This window comes from Pogoniulus pusillus, chromosome 9 (genome assembly GCF_015220805.1).
Source record: "Pogoniulus pusillus isolate bPogPus1 chromosome 9, bPogPus1.pri, whole genome shotgun sequence".
Lineage (NCBI taxonomy): Eukaryota > Metazoa > Chordata > Aves > Piciformes > Lybiidae > Pogoniulus > Pogoniulus pusillus.
In genome coordinates this window covers 6,621,577-6,644,130 of record NC_087272.1, presented here as the reverse complement: position 1 = coordinate 6,644,130, position 22,554 = coordinate 6,621,577, and the positions used below count along the sequence as shown (strand labels likewise).

Below are 22,554 nucleotides of genomic sequence, written 5' to 3'. Positions count from 1 at the left end.
AAATTTTGTCTGTAATAAAGAGTTAAGATGAGTTGGGTTGTGTTTAAGCATTTCATCAGCACTTAAATTTAAGACCTCTGTTCACAGATCTTTAACAATCTCCATGCTTTAGGCATCTAAAATTTTGTACTTTTACAGTCCAGAGGCCTTGTATCTTCTGGGCACCGGGAGAAACAACACACCTAAAATACAGCTATGTAGTTCAACTTCAAACCAAACCTCCAGGGCAGGATCTGCCAAGTAATTGTTCTTTGGCTGCTCCCCCTTAGGAATGAATTTTCAAGGCACATATGTTGGGTCAGTAACAACACAAAATCCTAGGCTTTCTCTTCAACAGTCAGAAAAGAAATTGCTCTGTCATCCAGAGCTGTCCCCTGAATACAGCAGAACCCAGGCTCCAACTTTCCTTCAGCACTAGGAAATTCAAGCTCCTAAGAGAGGGATATACACTATATTGCAATACTGCAAAGCTTAAGGGGAGTTCTTTGTAAAGCTGAAATGGTTTTGCCTTGCATGGTACTTGTGAAAACTCAAGAAAATGGAAAACATAGGACTTGTGGTTCTTATGCCTCCCTTTGAAAAAGCTTTTTTCCTCAGTATATTTATATGCTTTTTAAAAAGTAAAGTACCTTACACACTAATACAAGCAAAGTACAAAACTCATGCAACACAACAGTAAAGAAGCAAACTAGAGATCAGTTATCAGTAATCCAGATTATATAAATCATATCAAACATATTTACACCAATCTTTTGTGAGGTCTTATTTTAAACTTTGAGGTTTGTGACTAAACATTTTCTTTTACAACGACTAATTCTCTGGTACAGCTTCTGAATCAGATCCAAATAACAGTACAGAGAAGACACTTAACCACATCTGAAATGCTACTTGAAAATAAAGCAGCAATAGTCAAGACAACCTCCAAGCATAGAGGCCACATCATTTTGACTATAAGAAAGATTTTACTTCACTAAACTGAATACTTCCCCTAAGTACATCAGACAGACAGAGGTAACACTGGCTATGTCTGGTTCCTTCTTGCTCTCTCATTCTTTCCCATGCTGAAGAAATGTTTCATGTTCTGCACAAAGAAGCTTTTTTAATTTTTTTTTTTCTCACTTGTATGTCTGGTCTAAAGAAACAAACAGCAGGAACCTTAAGGTGTGCACCTGGTAAGAGGAACTAATAATTATGAGATTTGTGATGATCTTTTGCACCTCTTTTCTAGGCTGGGAAGCTGCTTGCTTTAAGTTCTTGTTTAAAGAGCCTTTTAAGTGTTAAATAACCACAAGAAGCAACACTAGTGAAGGTGTAGCTAACTTCTGCTTTTGCTCTATAGATAGGCTGAAGCAGCAGACAGCCAGGGAGCTGGCCTCTACACAGGATGACTCCCATGGCTGCCAAGGGCCAAGTTCTGACATGAGCATTCATTGCAATTTGTGTGGCACTGCTGCATTCAGGAGGGCTAAGAACTACAACTAAAATATGAACTTCTCTGGCCTGGAGGGGGTTTAGTGCAGACTGCCACATCCTGGGGAAGCTTCAGTGCTTCCTTTTATGTCTTCTTGCCTCAGTTGCCACAGGCAAACTTGCATCCCAATGCCTCCCCTCCAGCCTGAGTCACAGTCCCACTTCCCCCATCATCTTCAACTGCTACATTTCTTCATTTTCCTTCCTGCCTGAGTCAGAGGTCCTCCTGCATCTTGACACTCCCACCACTTAGTTTCTTTCTTCCTCTTGAAAGGCCTAACACTGCACACCCATAAAGGAGCACCCATCTTCAGCTCCCTCGTGGTTCCTTCTTCCCAGTAAAACCAAGTCAAGAACAAAAAATAGGTCTGTGAGGTTGGCAGGATATCCCTGCAGGCCTGGCAGCATGACAGGACTAGAAGGATGCTCTAAGAGCTTACATAGGACCTGAAGCCATTCAATTTAACCTGCCACCAGCTGGGATAAAGTCCTCCCCTTGCCTCCTCTCTGTTTCTGCTTCCTCAGAACAGGCACCTTACCCTATTAATGGTGTGCTAGTTTTCTCTGTGGATGAAAACACCCATTTCCTTTCATTGCTAAATCAAACAACCACCCTTGTTTCTGTCCTGACAGTGGTACCTTGATGCTAAAAGCTCAAACTTTAGGTCTACTGTCTTATCCTTCCCAAGAGAGGCATTCATATGTCCTCCCTCTCAGAGATTCACCTGCACAGAACACTTTCTTGCATCTTATCTCTTGCAGCATTCAAAGCAAGCAGCACACAGGCTTTGCTTTAACCTTTCTCTGCCCTTGGTTCACTCTTGAAAATACAAACACAGAAGATCTAAGGAAACCACCATAAGCAGTATGCAAGGCTGCTCATGCTTCTGAGGATTAGGGCCACTGCTATGGTATAGAGAAAACAAGCAACTAACTTTTGCTGATGGTCAGGCTTCCTCCATCTCTAACATTTTCTTTCTCTTAAAAAAAAAAGTTTTTTTTATAAAAGCTTTCTTCTTTCCTCTGTGCCCTTCTCATTTCTCAACAACAAGCACCACGGAGAGTGAGGCAGAAGCTAAAGAAATGTGAGAAAACTAGAACTTTAGCAGCCTCCAGGTAATACTATTCAGCTGCTGATTGCCCTGCTTCAGCTTCACAGGCTTAAAAACACCACTGGCCAACAGCGAGTTAGACTAGAGCCCATAAAATCCAAAACAGTGAACCAGTTCCCCAAACCACCTTCAAGTGGATCACAGACTGCTAAGTTACATGGTTGTAGGGGACACTACATAATCAGGAGGAAGTAAGAAACACACAAAATTCTAAAACACTTTCCTTGGAGTTCTGCCCATTTCCCCTCCAATTTAAGGTGTCACTTTGTCCCTCCACTACACAACGGACACCACATGGATATGCACCTGATTTTATACTGCCTAAATACATGCCATGGATAATGCTCCCTCCAATGCCACTGAGGATCAGCACCTAACTCTCAAAGGCAGGATACTTCCCAAAGAAGCATCTGACTCTTTCAGATACTTCCTTTGCTGCTGGTGGTGCTCTAAACACACAGCTCAGTCCTGCAGATTGCAGTGCTATGGCATTTGCTATAGATAAATCCTTTTCTCCAAAGGACCCAGAAACTAGTTCTCTTGAACCACATAACCATCTACTACAGCTTTAGAGACAAAATAACCAAGCTAACTTACATATAACATACATGATAAAAAGCAGGCAAAGCTACTTAAGCACTGACAACCTCACTGAGAAAATTCTTTCCCTGGCATCTCAAAAGGTTTTCTACTATTACTGTAAATATTAACATAACAGCAGGACATCTATCATCAGAAAGTCCCCAGATTCCCCAGCTATTTGTTGACTCAGCTATGCTGGCATGATATGGCAATCAAAAGTTACACATTAAACCTGACAACATAGTAAGTCTGACACCGTGCATTTATGAATGCAGAGACAGAAAGATGTATGCTCCACATCAAATATTGTGGAACAGCTAAAGCCTTTGTTTCTTTCTGTTTAAATCAGCTAACTGTCCTATAGATAAGCCCTTTTAAGAACAGTTCTTTCACCCTCTCCATGCCTCAGCTGGAAGTACTTTTGGAAAATCCTGCATGAACTTTTAACTGGCCTTGCTATGTAGAAACAAGCATAGCATAATGTATACATGTTTGTATTACCTTATAACTGAAGAGCTAGTCCATAGGAATAACACAATAGTTTCATGAAAAGGGGAAAGTCAGCACTATACTGCTCCAGAAACAAAATCACTGTGGCATCATCAGATTTTTTTCTGATAACCTGAAATCCATGATCCTTTATTAAGTTCCATTTTGTACACAGAGAATTTGCCACATGTAAGGGAGCACTATACAAGAGTAGTGGCACTACAACAGAGGTCTTTCCTAAGCACTTTTGCAAATTAAGAATAGAGCTCTGCTTAGCCAAGTAAGAGAGTTTTGCGACTGCAAAACCCAGTGAATTCTTGACTACATCACATGGTTTTAAGAGCAGCTGTTTTCTAGTTTAGACAGGACATAGATATCTGAAAATCAGTTTTAAATATTTGAATAATTTGTATGGAATGAATCTGGCATGAGGAATACAGAGCAAGCATAAAAGATACATGTAAGAGAGATTATGGGTAAATGAAAATTCCAAGAACCTTATTTGTTCCACAGAAACTCTGGAAGAGAAATGAAGGAAAAAAACCCATCTCTTGGTATACAACACGCAAACCTTTTAAGCCTACACAGACAAATCTTACTGTACAATTTTATCTGCCTTAATAAAAGCACATTGCAGCAAATGATTACAACATTAATTTGTTGGATGCTTGTTCATGTTTGTCAAGAGCTTTGCTCTTCAGAACATTTTATCCTGAAACAAAATTATCGCTACCATATGTGCTTCTCAAGCCTTCCTCGCCATGATTCATCTAGTCAAGAAAAATGAAGTCATGTTTTAAACAGGTAAACACTGGAACAATAAGCATGCCTTAATTTTTATTTTCTACCTCAGCATTTATTTTTACTTTAGGCTGCAATTTTACTTATGAAGTAAAAACCTAAGCTTTTATTTCATTTTACCCTTCACATTCTCACCGCTGCAAAGTGTATCACAGCATCGTCAGGGTTGGAAGGGACCTCAAGGATCATCTAGTCTCAATCCCCCTACCATAAGAAGGGACACTTTCCACTAGATCAGGAATCTCCTATTGCAAATAAAAGTGATTTGCCTTTTCAACAAAAGCAAGCAATTTCAATACAGAAGATACCAGCTACATCATGATACAACAGAAAGCTGTCATATTAAAAGGCATTAATAGCTGTAGTGAAGAAATACTACTGGAGACGTGTATTGAGGAAAACTTAATGCACCTAAAGAAATCTTTATTTCCTTTCTCCTTTCATAGAAGCTATTTTAATAAACAAAGCAGAAGAAACAGTATTCTAAATTCAAGCAAGAATGAATACCTTTCAAGAAATCTGACAAGCAAAACTAGACCAAGGTTGCATGGAGCAGCTAACACTGGCTGAGATACAGCACACTTCTGTTTGGCATTCCCCTTTTAGAACCACATTGGAAGCACTGCACATCAGACATTCGCAGAATGCCTAATTTCAGCAGGTGGTTGCAAAATCTGACCCTGAACTTCCAAACTGGCATTGTTATTATTAAGAAACTGTCAGGTACATTTAACACCAGACTAACACTTTACAGGAAACGGAGAAATCACCAAAAAGGAAAAACTTAATCAAACAATACAGGAAGTTGAACGTACTCCAGATTTCATCAGTGAAAAACAAGTGTCCTAAGATTTATTACAATAAATGAGACATCACTGAAAATAAGCACATACTGCACTCTGCAAAATGGCAAGAGAAACATGAACATCGATGAAGATGTGATCATCTTTATTGATGACCTGGACGAGGGGATTGAGTCCAGCATCAGTAAGTTTGCAGATGACACCAAGCTAGGAGCAGGTGTCCATCTGTTGGAAGGTAGGAGAGCCCTACAGAGGGACCTGGACAGGCTGGATGGGTGGGCAGAGGCCAATGGGATGAGATTTAACAAGGCCAAGTACAGGGTTCTGCACTTTGGCCACAACAACCCCAAGCAGCGCTATAGGCTGGGGACTGAGTGGCTGGAGAGCAGCCAGGAGGAAAGGGACCTGGGGGTACTGATAGACAGTAAGCTGAAGATGAGCCAGCAGTGTGCCCAGGTGGCCAAGACAGCCAATGGCATCCTGGCCTGCATCAGGAACAGTGTGGCCAGTAGGTCAAGGGAGGTTATTCTTCCCCTGTACTCAGCACTGGTCAGACCACACCTTGAGTACCGTGTCCAGTTCTGGGCCCCTCAATTCAGGAAGGATGTTGTGGTGCTGGAACATGTCCAGAGAAGGGCAACAAAGCTGGTGAGGGGCCTGGAGCACAAATCCTATGAGGAGAGGTTGAGAGAGCTGAGCCTGTTTAGCCTGGAGAAGAGGAGGCTCAGGGGTGATCTTATTACTGTCTACAACTACCTGAAGGGGCATTGTAGCCAGGTGGGGGGTGGCCTCTTCTGCCAGGTAACCAGCAATAGAACAAGGGGACACAGTCTCAAGTTGTGCCAGGGTAGGTATAGGCTGGATGTTAGGAAGAAGTTCTTCACAGAGAGAGTGATTTCCCATTGGAATGGGCTGCCCAGGGAGGTGGTGGAGACACCGTCCCTGGGGGTCTTCAAGAAAAAACTGGATGAGGCACTTAGTGCCATGGTCTAGTTGATTGGATAGGGCTGGCTGATAGGTTGGACTGGATGATCTTGGAGGTCTCTTCCAACCTGGTTGATTCTATGATCTCTAAAAATCATTTCAAAAAAGAGGTCACTCAGAGCTCTTTGGTCACTGAAACCACTTAACTAATTGAAACTTCATTTCTGAACATGCCCAAAGAAAATCAGATGTGCCTCACAGCTGAAAGTTTCATGAGGGTAATAAAGATATGCCTAAAGGTGTAATAAAAAGTCTAGTTGACAGCTTTGGAATCTAGTATTGCGAAACAAGAGTGCAAACACAAAAAGCCTGTGAAAAGAACTTCAGGAAAGCACACACTGGAAGAAAGAGGAGGACAGCAGCAATGCTTCCTACCTGTTCGTAGCGGTATGTCCGAAGTGATGTAATTTGTACTATTAAATAATGTGTTCATTCCTATGAGCTGATCCATTGCAAACATCTACATTGAAAGAAAGCACACATTTTATGACTACGTGTAGGCACTATTTCATAAAGCATCTATCAGCAAAGAATTTGAAAGTTCTCTGTAAATATTGAGACTACAAACACTCTGCTGCAGTATGCAAACATTTTATAGCTGCTTTAATTTTTCTGGCAAAATTAAAAGCGAAGCCTACAGTACTGACCAAGTTCCACCAGTAGCATGTTCCCTCTGCAGTTTCCAAGCACACATTTTGCTTACGTGCACTAACAGCTATATATTCAAAGGAGCTTACAAAGTAAGTTGTGAAAATCTGATGTCTTGCCCAAGGCCTCCCTGAGAACCTCTGAGTTCTCATTTCCACTTCTGTGATTAAACCCCACCAGACTACATTCTTTATGTAAATACACTTGCAAGTTCTAGTGCAAGAAAATAGTCTACCCAGGTTAAAGTTTAATTGTTTAGAGGTTTTTGGAATACTGACATGTTCGTATTCACTGTAACTGTTGTCAGGTACAAACCTATCTTCTTCCCAAGTGGAGCAAGGACAAAGGAGAAAATAGCTCCTTTTTGGAAATTAAGATGAGTAGAAATGATCTGTTCTCCATTCATGCATCATTCTCACAATTGAAATGAATCATGAAATAGCCTAATGAGGTCAAGAAGAGTTTCTGAAGAGGTAGGCCTATTGACCTCTGTGAGTGAAGGAACATTTTAGTCATCAATGTCAATGTGTATTTCACAAAAGATGACACAAAGGGGCCTTTTAGGGCATAAAGGGCTTTACTGGGAGATTAAATCCAATGTCCACCACAGAAGACATTTGGAACAAGGATCAGAGGCAGATGGCATAATAGTAAGTATTTTTTCAACTGTCTCTTTTGGCAGGCCCATCTTTGGCCTCTTCTCTGTCACTTCGCCAGTGGCAGGGCACTTTGCAGATCACATCAAAAACACCTTAGAGAAAAAAGAACCCCCCAGATTTCCCTAAACCCGACTTCTGCACATAGCTAGAATGCTTTTATATCTCCATATTGTGAAGCCTCTGAAATGAGAGGAAATCTAAACAGAGAACTAGGAGAGAATATTGGGATAGTGAAAATACAGAAATCTACTTACTTGGGGATCATGCACTCCCATAATATAGGAGTCTTCTGCCATTTTAAGTCCTGAAAAACAAACACATGATCAGAACTCCCTCCTTTTTTTTTCCTTCTCAATGTATAGCAAATGAAAACTTAAGAAAAGCATTAGTTACAAACCCATCTTAGACTCTTCTTATTTTACTTGTAATAATGCTTTTTAAAACATTTTCAAGGTCCCTTAGTATTTCCAAGGACAGCTAAGATTTGTTTCCATTTCTCCCAGGCAACTAAAAATTACAGTTGAAGTCTTGATAATTTATTAAAACCAGCAATCAATTTGTTCCTGCCTTTCTTCTGACTGTTCTGCTGCTAGAGTTTAGGCAAAACAATTATCCAAGTTTTGCACGCAGAAACCCCTTCATTTTTACACAATAAAAAGACTTCTCAGCATTCATGAATGAACCCTACTGGCTTTTTTGTAAGTATTGCTAAATGCCAGAGAGAGATCTCCAAGCAGGAACATGCCATATTTTATTTACACAAAACCAAGAATCAAACATTGAGTAGTTCTAGTCAACTTTACTTCCAGAGGTCCACAAACGCTTGCTACCCACAGCGACTCATTGCCGATAACCACAGTTATGGATGCATAACATACCTAATTCTCTCTCACATGTCTACCTGTCATGTTCAAGAACAGGGAAGTTTATCCTGGCTTAGTTTTACTGGAGCCAGTAGCAGAGCCTGGAAATTTTCTTAGGAATTTCTTAGGTCTGTTATAAAAACTCTAGTGTTATTTCCTTTCATCTAGATGTGACTGACAACACTGCAATTTCATTTGAGTTGATCTTACTGAAAAAAGGCTCTCCAAGGGAACATAACTCCAAAGGAAAATAACCATAGGAACTATTTCAAGAGACTTATGTCTGCATGCGAGCAGACCTTTTAAATATGGTTAATAACTAAAAATAGATAGAAACATGTCACTGGCCCTCATATGCCACCACAATAAAGATGAGCCCTGTTTCCCAGCAAAGCAAAGTGACTTGTGAAAACCTACCACCCTATGAAAGAGAGTGACAAGCAACCAGTAAACCAGTAAAGAAAAACTGAGTCACTGTGTAGCTTCTACAGGAACGCGGAAGGCAAATATCAAAACCAAAACTGGAAGAGTTAAAAATTGGAAGTACTCAGGTACTTCACTTTGATGGAGGCTCAGCTCATCTTGCTAACAAGCTCCAAAGACAATATAATAGCCATTCATCCCAGACAGACAGAAAAATGAAAGAAATTTACAACGGTGGAATGAGACACTTCAGACACAGATGATTTCCAAGAAAAATAGAGTGATGGTTTGGGTGTTCCCTGCCCCCCACACTTTGGAAATCACCCAGACTAGACTCAGCTGGCTCTGGAAATTTGAATGAAGCTTATATTTACAGCTTAGCTCAGTATACAGGCAGATATTTACAGCATGTACAGTTATATACAGATATATACAAGGTAATAGGTAATACAGAAACACAACTCCCCTCTCAGAAACCTGAGTCCCCAGGAGGGGCTCCCAACCACCCTTTCACCTTCTCCCACCCCTCTAACCTTACCCTAGTCCCAAGGAAGAATGAAGGTTTGGACAGGGGGTTAGGAAGTTAGGAAGCAAAGTGGATTAATCAGAGAGACAGCAGAGAGGGTAGAGAAAGAGAAATGAAGCTCAGTCAAAGCCCCAAGAAGTGCAGCTTATCTACGTTTTGATTCTTATTTTTATATCTCTCAGCAAGCCTCTGAGTGAAGTAGACATCATCCTGTTTGCCTTTCACAGCCTGTGATCTAATCCTTCTTACCAAAACCTTCTAGCTAGTTTCAAATCAGCACAAAGAGGTCCATGAAGATAAAAGTATTTTTAAAGTAGAAAATGGAAGTAGTCACCTGTTTGTAATTACATTTTAGAGAGAAAAAATTACTGGATAATATTTATTTGTAATATTTAAGCAAATATCAAATATCTGGTCATAGCATTTGGGCCAAAATTGAGTTACAGATGTGACAAGTAGCCATAGTCACCCATACTTCATTACCTAATATATCAGAATGTCAGCAACATAAAGAGCATCAACGACATTATCTCACAGGCACATTTTGCAAAGCATTATTTTCAACAATAATGTTATTAATAATCTTTATGGGGGAAAATGTCAACATATGAGGCATAACAAAACCTTCAGCATGTAATAAACTTCACTAGGTTGTTTCTGTTTGACATTCCATTCCATGGAAAGAATACAAGCCTCATCACCAACTGACAAGTTACTGAAATCACTAAATCACTGTAATTCAGACTTTGGCAAACACTTCCCAGCTAAAAGGTGAAATACCACAGCAAAGGATCTAAAGATCTCAACAGCCAACATTTTTTAGCAAGTGTCAGAAAATATACCCACCCTGCTGATGCACATCAATTAGATAACTGGGAGTGCAAAATGCCAGATTTCTTCTGCATAAACAGAAAGAAAACTGCTCAGAAAAGAGTCTTGTTTTCAGATCTTTCGTATTTAGTCACTTATTATTTCATGAACCATATACAAAACTGTGTTCCAAAACTCCCAAAGTACCCAGCTAATATGGTAAATCACAGAATGACAGGAACTGCAAGGGAGAACATCTGGTCAAATCTTGTGAACAAAGTTCACCTTTGTTCAGAACAAAAAAGACACTGAATACCATCTGCCCACCTGCCTGTTTGCTTTGCAAAACTTCCAAACAAAGCACCTCACAACTTTTTCTCTAAGCTCAAGTTCAGCAGCATGCCCAACTCAATTCAGTTTCTCAGATCATCCTTGCTCCAGCAGAATTCCGTGGAAGAAGTGCATTTTCAAACCTGCTATGTGTCTTGGTCACACTTACAGCTCTACAATCTATGACTTCAACCAACTGGAAAAATAGCACAGAGGCAGAATTACTGAGAACTCTAAATGCAAAGTACTTTCATAGAAAAATTAGAATCCATGCAGAAATAAAACTTACTTATGTCTCAATTGGTCCTCTGATTTCATGTGATCAAATTGGTCATTTCTGGCTTTTTGGCTGATGCAATGAACAATGTCACAAGACTAAACCAGCAGTCATAAAAGATGAATGTTACATTCAGAAGCAGCAAGCTCATTTTACCAACACACCAACTAGCTGCTGTGGGCCTGTACTAATGAATTTCTAACCAAGTATTAAATATAATCTCTCTCACACCAGTACAGGTGTCTCTTACTTGAGATCTTTTTGTGTTCCAGTCACCTGCAGTGTTTGGAGGAAAGGTTAAAGGTATTCTATCTGGAGCGACAAGCCAGTTCACTACAAGCACATGATACTTTAGACGTGCAAATATACGCCTTTGTGTATGTAAACTGACACTTGACTACCTGTTGAAAGCCTAGACAAAAATTAACCCAGACTGAAAACACTCTCAGTTTCACTATATTTTGTTCTCTTTCAAAGCCAAACCAATGACAAAAACGTTCCAGGAGCCCTACCTGGGAAACTGTTTCCCTGGTAATTATTTTAGTTAACAAATCCCTAAGCATCCTCTTCTTCCAAGAAAACTGGGGCAACACCAAGGAATCAGTAACATGGTTAAAACACCAGAAAGAAAATAGACCCTAGCATTAATTGTATTACTTTTAATTGGCCTCTTCCCTTATTACTTGAGCTTCTAAGCACCTTTCCTACATGCATTTTGTGGTAAGATTAGCATCTACCACCAGTAGCTTTGCTTATTCCCTCCTTACATGAGCCATATTTTGGGGTAGATACTGGTTTTGTCCAAGCTGTTTTTGTTGCTGTATGCACCTTAGAGAAGTAATGTCAAAGCCACATTTCTCTCATTTGAAGATGACTGGGATTCTTAAGTGTTTTATGGAAGTTTGTGTTACCATACATGCCTGCTTCCCACATAACCTCTGATTCTCACAAACAGTACTGTAAACTTGCATCATCATCATCAACAACAACAACAACAAAATTCCTCCACACACCTGCAGGCCACCATCAATCACGACAGCCTCCACACTGGAGATGTCTGGAGTCTTCAATGGGGCACAGGAAATGAAGCATCTTAACTTATGGTATTTTTTAGCATGAAAATATAAAAGTGAGTGAAAGAATGTCTTCTAGCTAATAGCACAATGGGAAAACATCAAATCCAGCTAAGCACAGCTGTGCCTACTGAGGGACTACGAGCGTGCTGATGTGTGCTTACATGTATGCATGCAGCATTCTTTTCTCTCTCCACAGTGTCTGTTGCCACTGTGAAAAAAAGGTTAAAAAAAGAAGAAAAAGAAAGAATCTAGAAAGATATAAATACATACACATATATGGAAGATGATGAGGTTGCACCAGCCAATCAAGCAAACAGAATGGCAGTTACTACACTACTCTTCCTTAATAACCAAATAATACCAGGTACAAGCAGACACAGCTGGGAGAACTTGAGTTCATTTATTGTGTTCTCAGTAATTGTCTCAAAGCTTCTAAAGAATCAGGCATTTAAAATGGAAGCAATATAATTAACGTAGGAATGCTCTCATCCTGGAACAAGAATTCTCATTTCTTGTTATCTTTGTTCTTTGATTTCAGATCTCCGTCCTGCTGTTCTCTACTATCCACTGCACCTAACTACCTTCCAAAAACAAAGATAGGTTTCTCTAACCATTTTTTTTTTGGTCCTTGATTTATTTTGGAATCCAGATCCTTATTTCTTTTGTTCCTCTTCAACTTGCCAGACTGAATTTTAAAAATAAGGCAAACAGTTTTCCTCTTTGGTAGCAGTATCCAAGCCAATACCTACAAACAGGCAATGGGACTTCTTCCTATCACCCTTCTACAGACAAGCACAACTCAAAACAAATGCTGTCACCTAGATGGAATCAAGTTTTAATGTCTGATTCAGATACTACTAATTCAGTGACTTCTGAAAACACGTACAGACATCTCATCCAGCAGCTGCAAGCCTTGTAAAAAAAGATGACTTCCATCCTTTTCTTCCTAGGTTCATTCTCACGCTGGCCTAACTAAAAATCTGAAGAGTATACACACCAATAAATCATGCAGAAAATAAAATAATGTGAATACTAGCCTAAGGAGTTGGAAAATGTCACCTCCACTCCTCAAAAAAAACTCTCAAAACCCTAAAGAATTGATCTTCAGTACCACAAATCTGTTTCATCATGTTTTTAAATGCTTCGGTGTGCTTACTGATGGAAGTGAACATTTCATGTAGGACTACAGGAAAAAAAGAAACAGGACATATTTCCTTTCCCAGACCTTCAAAGAGAGATATGGTAAGCAGGATTCTACTTTTAATCTACATTCTTTTATTTTTAAATGCTTTTTTAAAACAATCAATTTGGAGAGATGAAGGATGAACAGTATCACTAACTTTTCTATCCCACAAAGATCTACCTCATCATAAAAGAGAGGGATGCCAAGTGGAAAACCCCAACAGTTACTTGTCTCTTTCTGTACTTTGAGCCAAGTGAACAAAATAAAAGCATCAAACTGACATGACAAGATGCATATAATAGCCTAAGAAAATTAATGTAAAAGACTAGCATCAGATTATCTGTGGGTTATTGTTTCAAAGCACTGAGAATCAAGTCATGTTTTTGAAAAATTGTCTGCTCTTTTTTATTAGTTCACTATGAAGTCTGAATTCAGGACAGTTTAATATTTGATGGAAGGCTTACTTACAGCACAGATCCCTTTAACAGGATGGAAATCAAAGCATATGCTATAAAAGGCGCACTGACAATATCTACATTATTGAATCATGATCTTTATCACCCAGAGTGAGCTGGAATTAGTCTGATAGTTTAAATAAGCTTTTACATTGAAGAACATGCATCTCTATCTTTATGAGACATTTTACATCAACCTGTTCTCATCTTTCAAGGCAGGGATTCAGAAAGTAAGCTTCAAGATAAGAAGTTCAACTACTACACTTCATCTGATACACTGAAAGTACAGTTCTTCATGTAGGTTTTCTAGTGGAGCAGGTTTTTTCTTTTTAAACTTGGCTTTCACACCTGGAACACAAACCCTGTGAGGAGAGTCTGAGGGAGCTGGGGTTGTTTAGCCTGGAGAAGAGGAGGCTCAGGGGGGACCTCATTGCTGGCTACAACTACCTGAAGGGAGGTTATAGCCGGGTGGGGGTAGGTCTCTTCTCCCAGGCAACCAGCAACAGAACAAGAGGACACAGTCTCAAGTTGTGCCAGGGGGAAGTTTAGGCTGGATGTCAGGAGGAAGTTCTTGCCAGAGAGAGTGATTGGCATTGGAATGGGCTGCCCAGGGAGGTGGTGGAGGCACCGTCCCTGGAGGTGTTGAGGAAAAGACTGGATGAGGCACTTAGTGCCATGGCCTGGTTGATTGGATGTGCCCTTGTCATAAAGTTAGTACTGGTGCAGAGTGCCAATAGCAGTTGACTGCTGTGCTACTTAACTAATGCAGTGCCATGGTCTAGTTGATTGGATAGGGCTGGCTGATAGGTTGGACTGGCTGATCTTGGTGGTCTCTTCCAACCTGGCTGATTCTATGATTCTGTGGACACAATGAAAGTAGTTTTATTCACTGTGATTATATTCTTAGCCTGTTTATTTTGCTTATTAAAATAGAGAGGTGTAAGGATGAAAGAGGGGCAAAGACATTCGTGTTTTAAATGTATTTTTGCTACATGAGAACAGAGAGTTATGCTTTTAGGAACAGCATCAACTTCGCTTAAATCCTGTAGCAGCAGTAAAACACTGAGGTAGGAACAGGAACTGCTGTACTCTACAGTCTATACAATATGTTTTCCTTGGTATTGCTTTACTAGTTTTGGTGGCAACTATCTATCCTTGAGGCTCACCCTTCCATCCTTTGCAAAAATTAATTGTATCCATATAGAGACAATTGGTTTAGAGATCAGCATTTCCCAAATGGAGATGCTGGGAAATCTATTGCGAAATAGATACTGTCAGTTACTAGGTCAGGGCTGGAAGCAGGACAAGAACTGCTGAGATTTTGGCTAGAGGACAGAGTGGGCTGCTCTGACAGAATAAAGATACTTATCTGAGACATTTAATTGAAGGGCTTTTCAAGTCAAGATGCTGCACATCCCTTTCAATGCCTGGCCCTTTCACCTTAGCTTTGGCCACCTTCTCTCAACTTCATCCAGTACTCCATCTCCCTTATAAGCCAAAGTACCAGGAGCACAGCTCCAGAGTAAAAATCTTTGTTATAGAACATATTCTTAGAGAAGCACAGGGTGGGAGGGGAAGAAGTCCGAGAACTTCTGGTTTCAACCTCTGCACAAAAACAGCAGGTGATACATATACACAAGCTCAGGTCTTCTGATGCTTCAGAGGACACACAAAACTTGGATCATGAACCTATAGCAATTACATGGGCAATCCTGGAAGGTCAGCTGTGCATGACCTTCCAACCACTTCAATTTCTCATTAAATTGATATTTAAGAAAAAGAAGTCTTAGTTTGGCCAAAAGAGTATTGTACAGGCAGGATTCCAAACAGCTGCTGGCATTTTGAACACCCATTGTCCAAATCTACTTCAAGCAGGTCTACAGAATTAAATTCTTAACAGCTGTTAGCTACCAGCACCTCCATTGCTGCTGTCATTAATGAAGCTGCTACAGAAGAGGTTTTTTTTCTTAAGAGGGAGGGGGAAAGAGATACACACCCCTGCCAAATACTAAATAAGCAAAATCTTAACACAGCAAAGGGTTTACTAATGGTTATTTTATTTACATTGTACTCAACTACTCATTTTGATTACATCAATTTTAATAAACTGTACTGTTTCTGAAGTCCCCAGGCAAAGGTCAAGATTGGACCAAATATTTATCATCTGGATGAACACTCTCTTGATGGAGACTTGGAAAAAACTGGGAAAAGGCAATCTGTACATACACATATGCTTTTTTTTTTTTAAGAGCAAAAGAAAAATAGGTGCTGCAGACAGCAAATCCTAGGATCATTCAGAATAAGAGGTGATAAACAGCTATAGTATTTTGAAACATGCAAAGTACACAGAACCAAAACATCAAGGCAACGTCATGCATACTTTCACTCACATTATTGGCAGAGATCTCTTTAGCATAAACAGGAAAAGAAAAAGCATTTAAAAAAGCCATGTAGTTGCTAACTTGCTTAAATTGACAAGGAGCCCCATCAATTATTCAGGGTTTATTTCTGAAGGAATTTTAACCCAGTAATGAATCAAGCTCAAAAATTAACACTTAAAGGAAATTTTCAGAACTGTTACTACAATTCCTTCTCCCATCCATGACTTCAATATCTCAGAATATGATGGACTTGTTTTAAGAAAATTGTATTCTCAGTATAAAGCTCAATAATGTTCAATGTCTAGAAAAGCAGCACATGGGAAAAAAAAATTATGTTCCTTCAGCTACTACAAAGACCTGTAATCTCTGAATAAAGATCCGAGTATAGTTTCTCAGTGTACAAGTGAGACAATGTTTATGCAGAGAGGTGTTTTTATCAGGGATACTACTTTCCTCTGCAGACATTTCTCATCCCTAGACTGCTGCGGCTGCACCAACACTACATAACCCCAAACGACACTGTTTGTTTTTCTAGTGTAACAACACAAATTGTCTCCTCTTGTTATTAATTAAGTCTGCTTATTATTTCCTGTTGGGTGGGACCTGAGAGTTTTGGTTGTGTACTTTTAAAATTAAAAGAGCCCAAACGAACAAAGAAAAACCCAACACAAAACAGACAACAAAAACCCAACACAACTGTTTAAGTTAGAATTTTCAAATATTTTCAGCCATGAGCAGATGTATGATTGCACAACACTATAAAAACTACAAAGCACTTAGGAAATTAAATCAATCACAAGCTATTTTGTAAGTGTAATGCTCTGAATTGGAATTGCTACGTGTAGGAAATCTGGATGCAAATTTATTATACCAGGTAACAGCCACATTTGAAGAAAAACTCATAACAGGAGCAAACTCACTCAGCAAAGAATAACTGGACTACCTGATTAAGTATCTTCATAAATAGATTTTTTCTTTTATTCTTTTCCCAAAAGTCAAAGTAGTGAATGAATATTACAAGAGGAAACACTAAGATGCCATAAACTGTTTATTGTTAGAATGAAGTCAAAATGTTTTTGTTAAAACACATTCAAAGCTATTTAAACCAAAGTAACAGCATTCAAGTATATGGCAAACAAACTCTAGTGTACATGCAATGTTAAGGATATGTAAAATTACTCAGGTTCAACACAGCAAAACAACACTGAATTCAGTCACCTAGGGTGGAAACGTTACTTTAGCCTGAGTATCATGTTAAAACACTATTATTTTTTTCCTGAAGATTAAAAAGAATTGCCAAATGTGCTTTAGACAGTTCTAGTTCCTACAAATTTGTTCAACAAAGTAGAATTTCAAGCTTAGAAAGCCATGCATATCCATTTTGCGAGCCCTATGTGTAATGAATTGCCAATATTAAACAACAAACTTTTTAGGAAGGGAAGGAAAGCATTTCTGAAAAGCCAAATTACAAGCAAACCCAAGATTTCACAAGTCCAGGTCACATAAGGTTATTGCTCTATCACCATGCAGGATCCGGCATCTTACTGAAGACACTGTCCCTCGTTCCATGAACAACAGGGCCAGAAGAAGGCTCAGAAAATAGCTAGGGCTGTTGCCACTACAATCACAGAAGTGAGCTAAGGGATTTTCAGTGTCCTTTTGGATTCCAACAGCCACTTAAAATGTAACACGGCAGAAGCAGTCAGATAAATAACACTAGTACATGGAACCAAGAAGGCAGAACTGAGTACAGTGACTAGGTTTTAAATCTACAGCTGCAAATTGGTTACTAAGGCTTATTTTTCTACAATAAACTACCACACAACAAAACCCACTTGGACAAAACTAATGAGATCCAAACAACATGTGATCACTTTGGCTTTAGTTCATTCTTGTGTAAAGTTTGTCCATGTTTAAACAGATAGAAATATGATATTTAAAAGAAACAAAACAACCCAAACAAGCCCCAGCACCACACAGCTCAAGACCTACTTTGCTCTTGATCAGTTGATCAGTCTAGTTCGCTTGGAGGATGCAATGAAATACAGAGGCATTTCAGTTTAGCCAATTCTATACTTGGAACGAAGAAGACAAAGGGAAAAAAAAACAAACCCAAAAAATACCTAACACCTATCTGGCACCGCTTTTCAAAATAGCACAGAAGTTGAAAGGAGGGTGGGGAAAGCTGGTAGTAGCGATAGCAGCTTCCTCCTCGGTCACGCTTTGTCAGTTCCACCTAAACAAAGGATTTGCAGCTTAAGACTAGAATAATTTGGAAAATCTTTTAAGGCCTTGCTTTTGAAATGGTCAACAGTGTTTCAGCAAAATATGTGCGTTTAAAAGGAAGCCCTGATGAAGACTCACTGAATTATTTTCATGCTCAAAATTAGATGCAAGCTTAGTGCCTGGCTGACTTAAGGGCACAGTTAATGATAACCATAATTATGATCTTATCATTGTAGAACTTCATAAAGGGTTCACAGCTTATTTAAAAGACATCAAATAACAACTTCCACTTCTAAAATACCTGTGCCAGAACTAAAAGAGAACAAGAATTTCTTTTTCATTACTTGTCTGAAAAAGTCTGTCCTCTGTTTTATAGTAGTTGTCTTATTCTGCGTCCAAAAACCAAAGAAAAGTTACCACCAGGTTGAAAAAAAAAGGTATATATATTAAGAGTTTGCATTATCTGTTTAGGGAAATAAGTACTGATTTCCTTTAAGACTAATACTTCTGAATTTAGAGTTGGTATACATTTATAACACCAAAAGATGAGATTTTAACAAGTACATTTGAAGCAATTAGAACCAGACTCTCCAAAGACTGTAGGATTTTCTCATCACTAGCTACATCAGAAAGGCACATGTGAGTTGGTAAAAAACACATGGCCTTCTATTCTATCTCTGCAACTCCAAAACATTAACTTTGCATGCATTGAAGTAGTGAGAGAAACTTGAACTTCCTAGCCAGCATTGAGCATCCTTGATAATAAAGACTTCTATGCCTTCAAGCTTGGTTCCTGTCCTTCCAGACCCACCAATTATAAAGCACAGTAAAATGAACTCCTAACTGTACTTATTTCAGGAGTTTGCACTTATTCATGAGACAGTGTCCTGGAAAGATTCTGGAAAAAGGTGAAGAAGAAAGAGTATTGTTTTCATGAAAACTAAAAAACAAACAAATCAACCCCAAACCCCCAAACCCATACACACACACAAAATCACAAAAAGAACAAATTAACAGCAACAAAAAAAAACCCTCAAACAAAAACCCAAACAACAGCACCACCACCAAAAAAATTATGACTAGCAAATCTGCCACAGTGAGATTTGTTTGCAGGTATCCATTACTGAGCTCACATCATGCCACTCCAATGCAAAAAAAGTGCATTGGAGTGGCAGTGTTAATATTATTAAATATTAACATGTGGCATGTCAATATTATTAAAATTGATTTTAAAAGTCAAACACATAGTAACAGAGAAACAATTCAATTGCTTTTTTCAATCAAACTTTGCTTTGCTTTCCATCCTCTTGCTCTCTCCCAAAATTTCCTTAGTGTCTCTCCCTGCAGGCTCTTTTTCTCCAACAAATTTTCCTGATTTCAAAATACACATCATAAAAATATTACCAGGGTGCTGACTGAACTAAGTGAATGCAGGTATGAAGTTTATCCGCTGCAACATTACTATCAAAAACTACACGACATGAAGTGATCCAAAACCATTCTGCTTTACAACCTTAATTCTCCTCGAAGTATCTCACAGTATCATCAGGGTTGGAAGAGACCTCACAGATCATCAAGTCCAACCCTTTACCACAGAGCTCAAGGCTAGACCATGGCACCAAGTGCCACGTCCAACCTTGCCTTGAACAGCTCCAGGGACGGCGACTCCACCACCTCCCCGGGCAGCCCATTCCAGTGTCCAATGACTCTCTCAGGGAAGAACTTTCTCCTCTCCTCGAGCCTAAATTTCCCCTGGAGCAGCCTGAGGCTGTGTCCTCTCGTTCTGGTGCTGGCCACCTGAGAGAAGAGAGCAACCTCCTCCTGGCCACAACCACCCCTCAGGTAGTTGTAGACAGCAATAAGGTCACCCCTGAGCCTCCTCTTCTCCAGGCTAACCAATCCCAGCTCCCTCAGCCTCGAAGTGTATTCATTACTTCTGAGAAAGCACTTGGATTTTTAGCAGATTCTACCACTGACTGACATCTCTTTCTTTAAAAAGGGGACAAAGGGTAGGAAGAAAAAGGCTTCTCTCCTTCTGTTTAATATTTAATATTAAATTATTAATAGATCTTGTGCTATTCAAAGAACCTTAGGGCTGCAAATCTCCACAAACTGTGGCAGATCCTGACAATAATATTCCAGTGTAACTGTCAGCTAAACTCTTGAGCCAGGGAAGTTTATAGAACAAAGGTCTGTCTCTGTAGAGTTAGACTGTTTTTTTTCCTCTTTCATTTTCTCAATTAAGCTGTAGTCATTTCTGCAGTTTACAAAACACTACAGAGGGTGACGTCTTAGAATGACGTCCTGCCTAATCTTTTCCTGTAACAGCAATTTCCTGCGTTCTCTTCTAAAATACGCAAAACGCTCTGACTGTTTCCAAAGTTTATACTTCACAGTACATAGCACAGAGACTCTGGATGTCAATAGAACTACAGTGCTAGATCTGTAACTCTGTTCTATGACAGCGGCTGTGTAGCACTTCACAAGGCTGTGATACGGCAGAGGCACAAGGTAATATGGCAGAGAGTCCACATTCTCGGTACTGAACTTCCTTTATTCTGCTCACAAAGAAAAGAGGACTTCTTAAGTGCAAAGCACGTCATATATGACCAGCACTTTAAAATAATTAAAAATATATACAAATCCCTATTTCCTTTAAAATGTTATTCTTTTGTGCATTTCAAAACAGGAAGCTGAAACGCAACAGATGAACCCTTGCCGACAAAGCCTTACTCTGCAAATGCTCACAAGCACTGGTATTTACTCATTTGAATGAAATTACAGAGCAGGACATTGCATTATGATAATGGCCAAGCAACACAAAGCTCATCTACATTACAGTTCAGAAACAAAAACTCCGTTTCATCTTTGCATACAGAAGTCCACATTGCTTCTTTATCAAAGCTACCAAAGACGTGTCAACAGGTTAAAAAGGAGTGATGTTGAAAAGCTGAATGTTTTAAGACCAAATGTGCCTAAACAATCAGTCTAGTAACACTCCTTGTTAATGCGAGACCTCTTCCGTTTCATCACTTACTACTAAACTGCCTTTAGAAAACCTGCTACTTGCTATCTGCGAAAGCAGCCTTTAGTTACCCCATTGGTGCCACCTGACAAGCCCCACTGAAGACAAGGACGCCGCAAGCTGCCAGCAGCAAACTTCTATTTGCAGGCTAACTGCTTGTCTTTCCCAGCCCATCCGGCAACCTTCCAGCCTAACCACATTTTCACCTTTGAAACCAGAAGCGTACAAAGCAGCACCTCCTTTGCTACAAGCACCCACTACGCAGCCGGCAGAGGCTGGGCTACCAAGAGGGCTTTTTTCCTCACTTCGCTTGACGGTCCTTCATTGACACCCCGTCCTAGCTAGACAGGTCCCTAGACTCCATCGGCGGAGAAGCTTGCTTAAACCCCACAGAAACTACCGAAGTGTGCGGCGTTTCGCGCGGTAGGAGTGCGCTTTTCCAAGCCCGTACCAGCTAAATAAACAACGAGCTGGCAATCGCCCTTTTCAGACACTCGGCAGCGGGGAGAAGGGAGCTCCCGCCGCCTTGCGTTACCCCTGCCGGCAAGGCCGGCACCGACACGGCCCGTGGCCCCCGCGTCCCGCCACACCGCACCGGTCGCTCGCCTTCTCCCCTCGCTCGCTGCAGCCGACCCGGCGAGCGCAGACAAACCTTACAACAACCGACGCTGGAGTTTCGGCAGGAAGGTGACGCCCGGGCCGAGGTCACAGACGCGTGGGGCTGGCCCAGGGGACAAGCGTCCCGTCAGCAAACCTGCCCCGCGAGGGCCGCCGCACTCTCTACTGCGGTTCCCCCCCCGGCCCGGCCAGGCCCAGCTCAGCCCCAGTTTCCCGCTCAAGCCCCGGTATCGCCTCACATGGGACGGCAGCGGTGCGGGACGTAGGAAACGTCCAGAGGCAAACAGGCAGCGAGAGCAGGGAAGAAAAAGGGCAGCGAGCGGCGGGTCAGGGGCTTACCTGGGGCACGGCACGGTTGGCAGCGCCTCCTCGTTGTTGTCCTCCTTGTCGTCGTCTGCCGCTGCCAGGTCCCTGCCGCACGTCCCTCAGCGCCGCGCCATGTACCGGCGTGACGCCGCCGGCGCCGCCCGCGCCCTGGCTTCGCGCGGACTTTCCCTCCTGCCGCTCCCCCGCGGGCCGCTGGCGAGGGCAGCCGAGAGGCACCGGCCTGTACGGCCGCCTCCTGCGCAGCCTCCGCCCCCGCCCGCCCCTGCCCTCCGGCCCTCCGCACTTCCTGGCTGGAAATTCCCGCTGACGCTTCGGCTGCAGAAGCGGCCGCGGGGTGCACGGAGCGAGCGGGAAGAAGGGGGTGGTACAGCTCCGAGCACCGGCGGCCACCAGCCGCACCATGGCTAAGGACAAGCCCACCCCAGGTGGCCGAGGAGAGACTACAGCGGAGCGCGCAAGGCAGCGCGAAGCCCAGGAACTGACTGC

The 22,554-nt window shown here is 41.0% G+C and overlaps 1 protein-coding gene across 2 annotated transcripts in view; it reads right to left on the bottom strand.

Annotated features, from left to right (window-relative positions):
* The window catches only part of NFKB1 (nuclear factor kappa B subunit 1), a 66,205-nt gene extending 44,044 nt beyond the window's left edge, over positions 1–22,161 (bottom strand). For both annotated transcript variants that reach the window (XM_064148409.1, XM_064148410.1), the window contains exons 1-3: positions 22,081–22,161; positions 7,803–7,852; positions 6,617–6,701 (exon numbers count right to left, since the gene is read on the bottom strand). In XM_064148409.1, the coding sequence (XP_064004479.1) occupies positions 6,617–6,701; positions 7,803–7,844 (127 nt within the window). In that variant the 5' untranslated portion in view covers positions 7,845–7,852; positions 22,081–22,161. The remainder of the gene's footprint in view (positions 1–6,616; positions 6,702–7,802; positions 7,853–22,080) is intronic.
* Between the last annotated feature and the right edge of the window lie 393 nt (positions 22,162–22,554).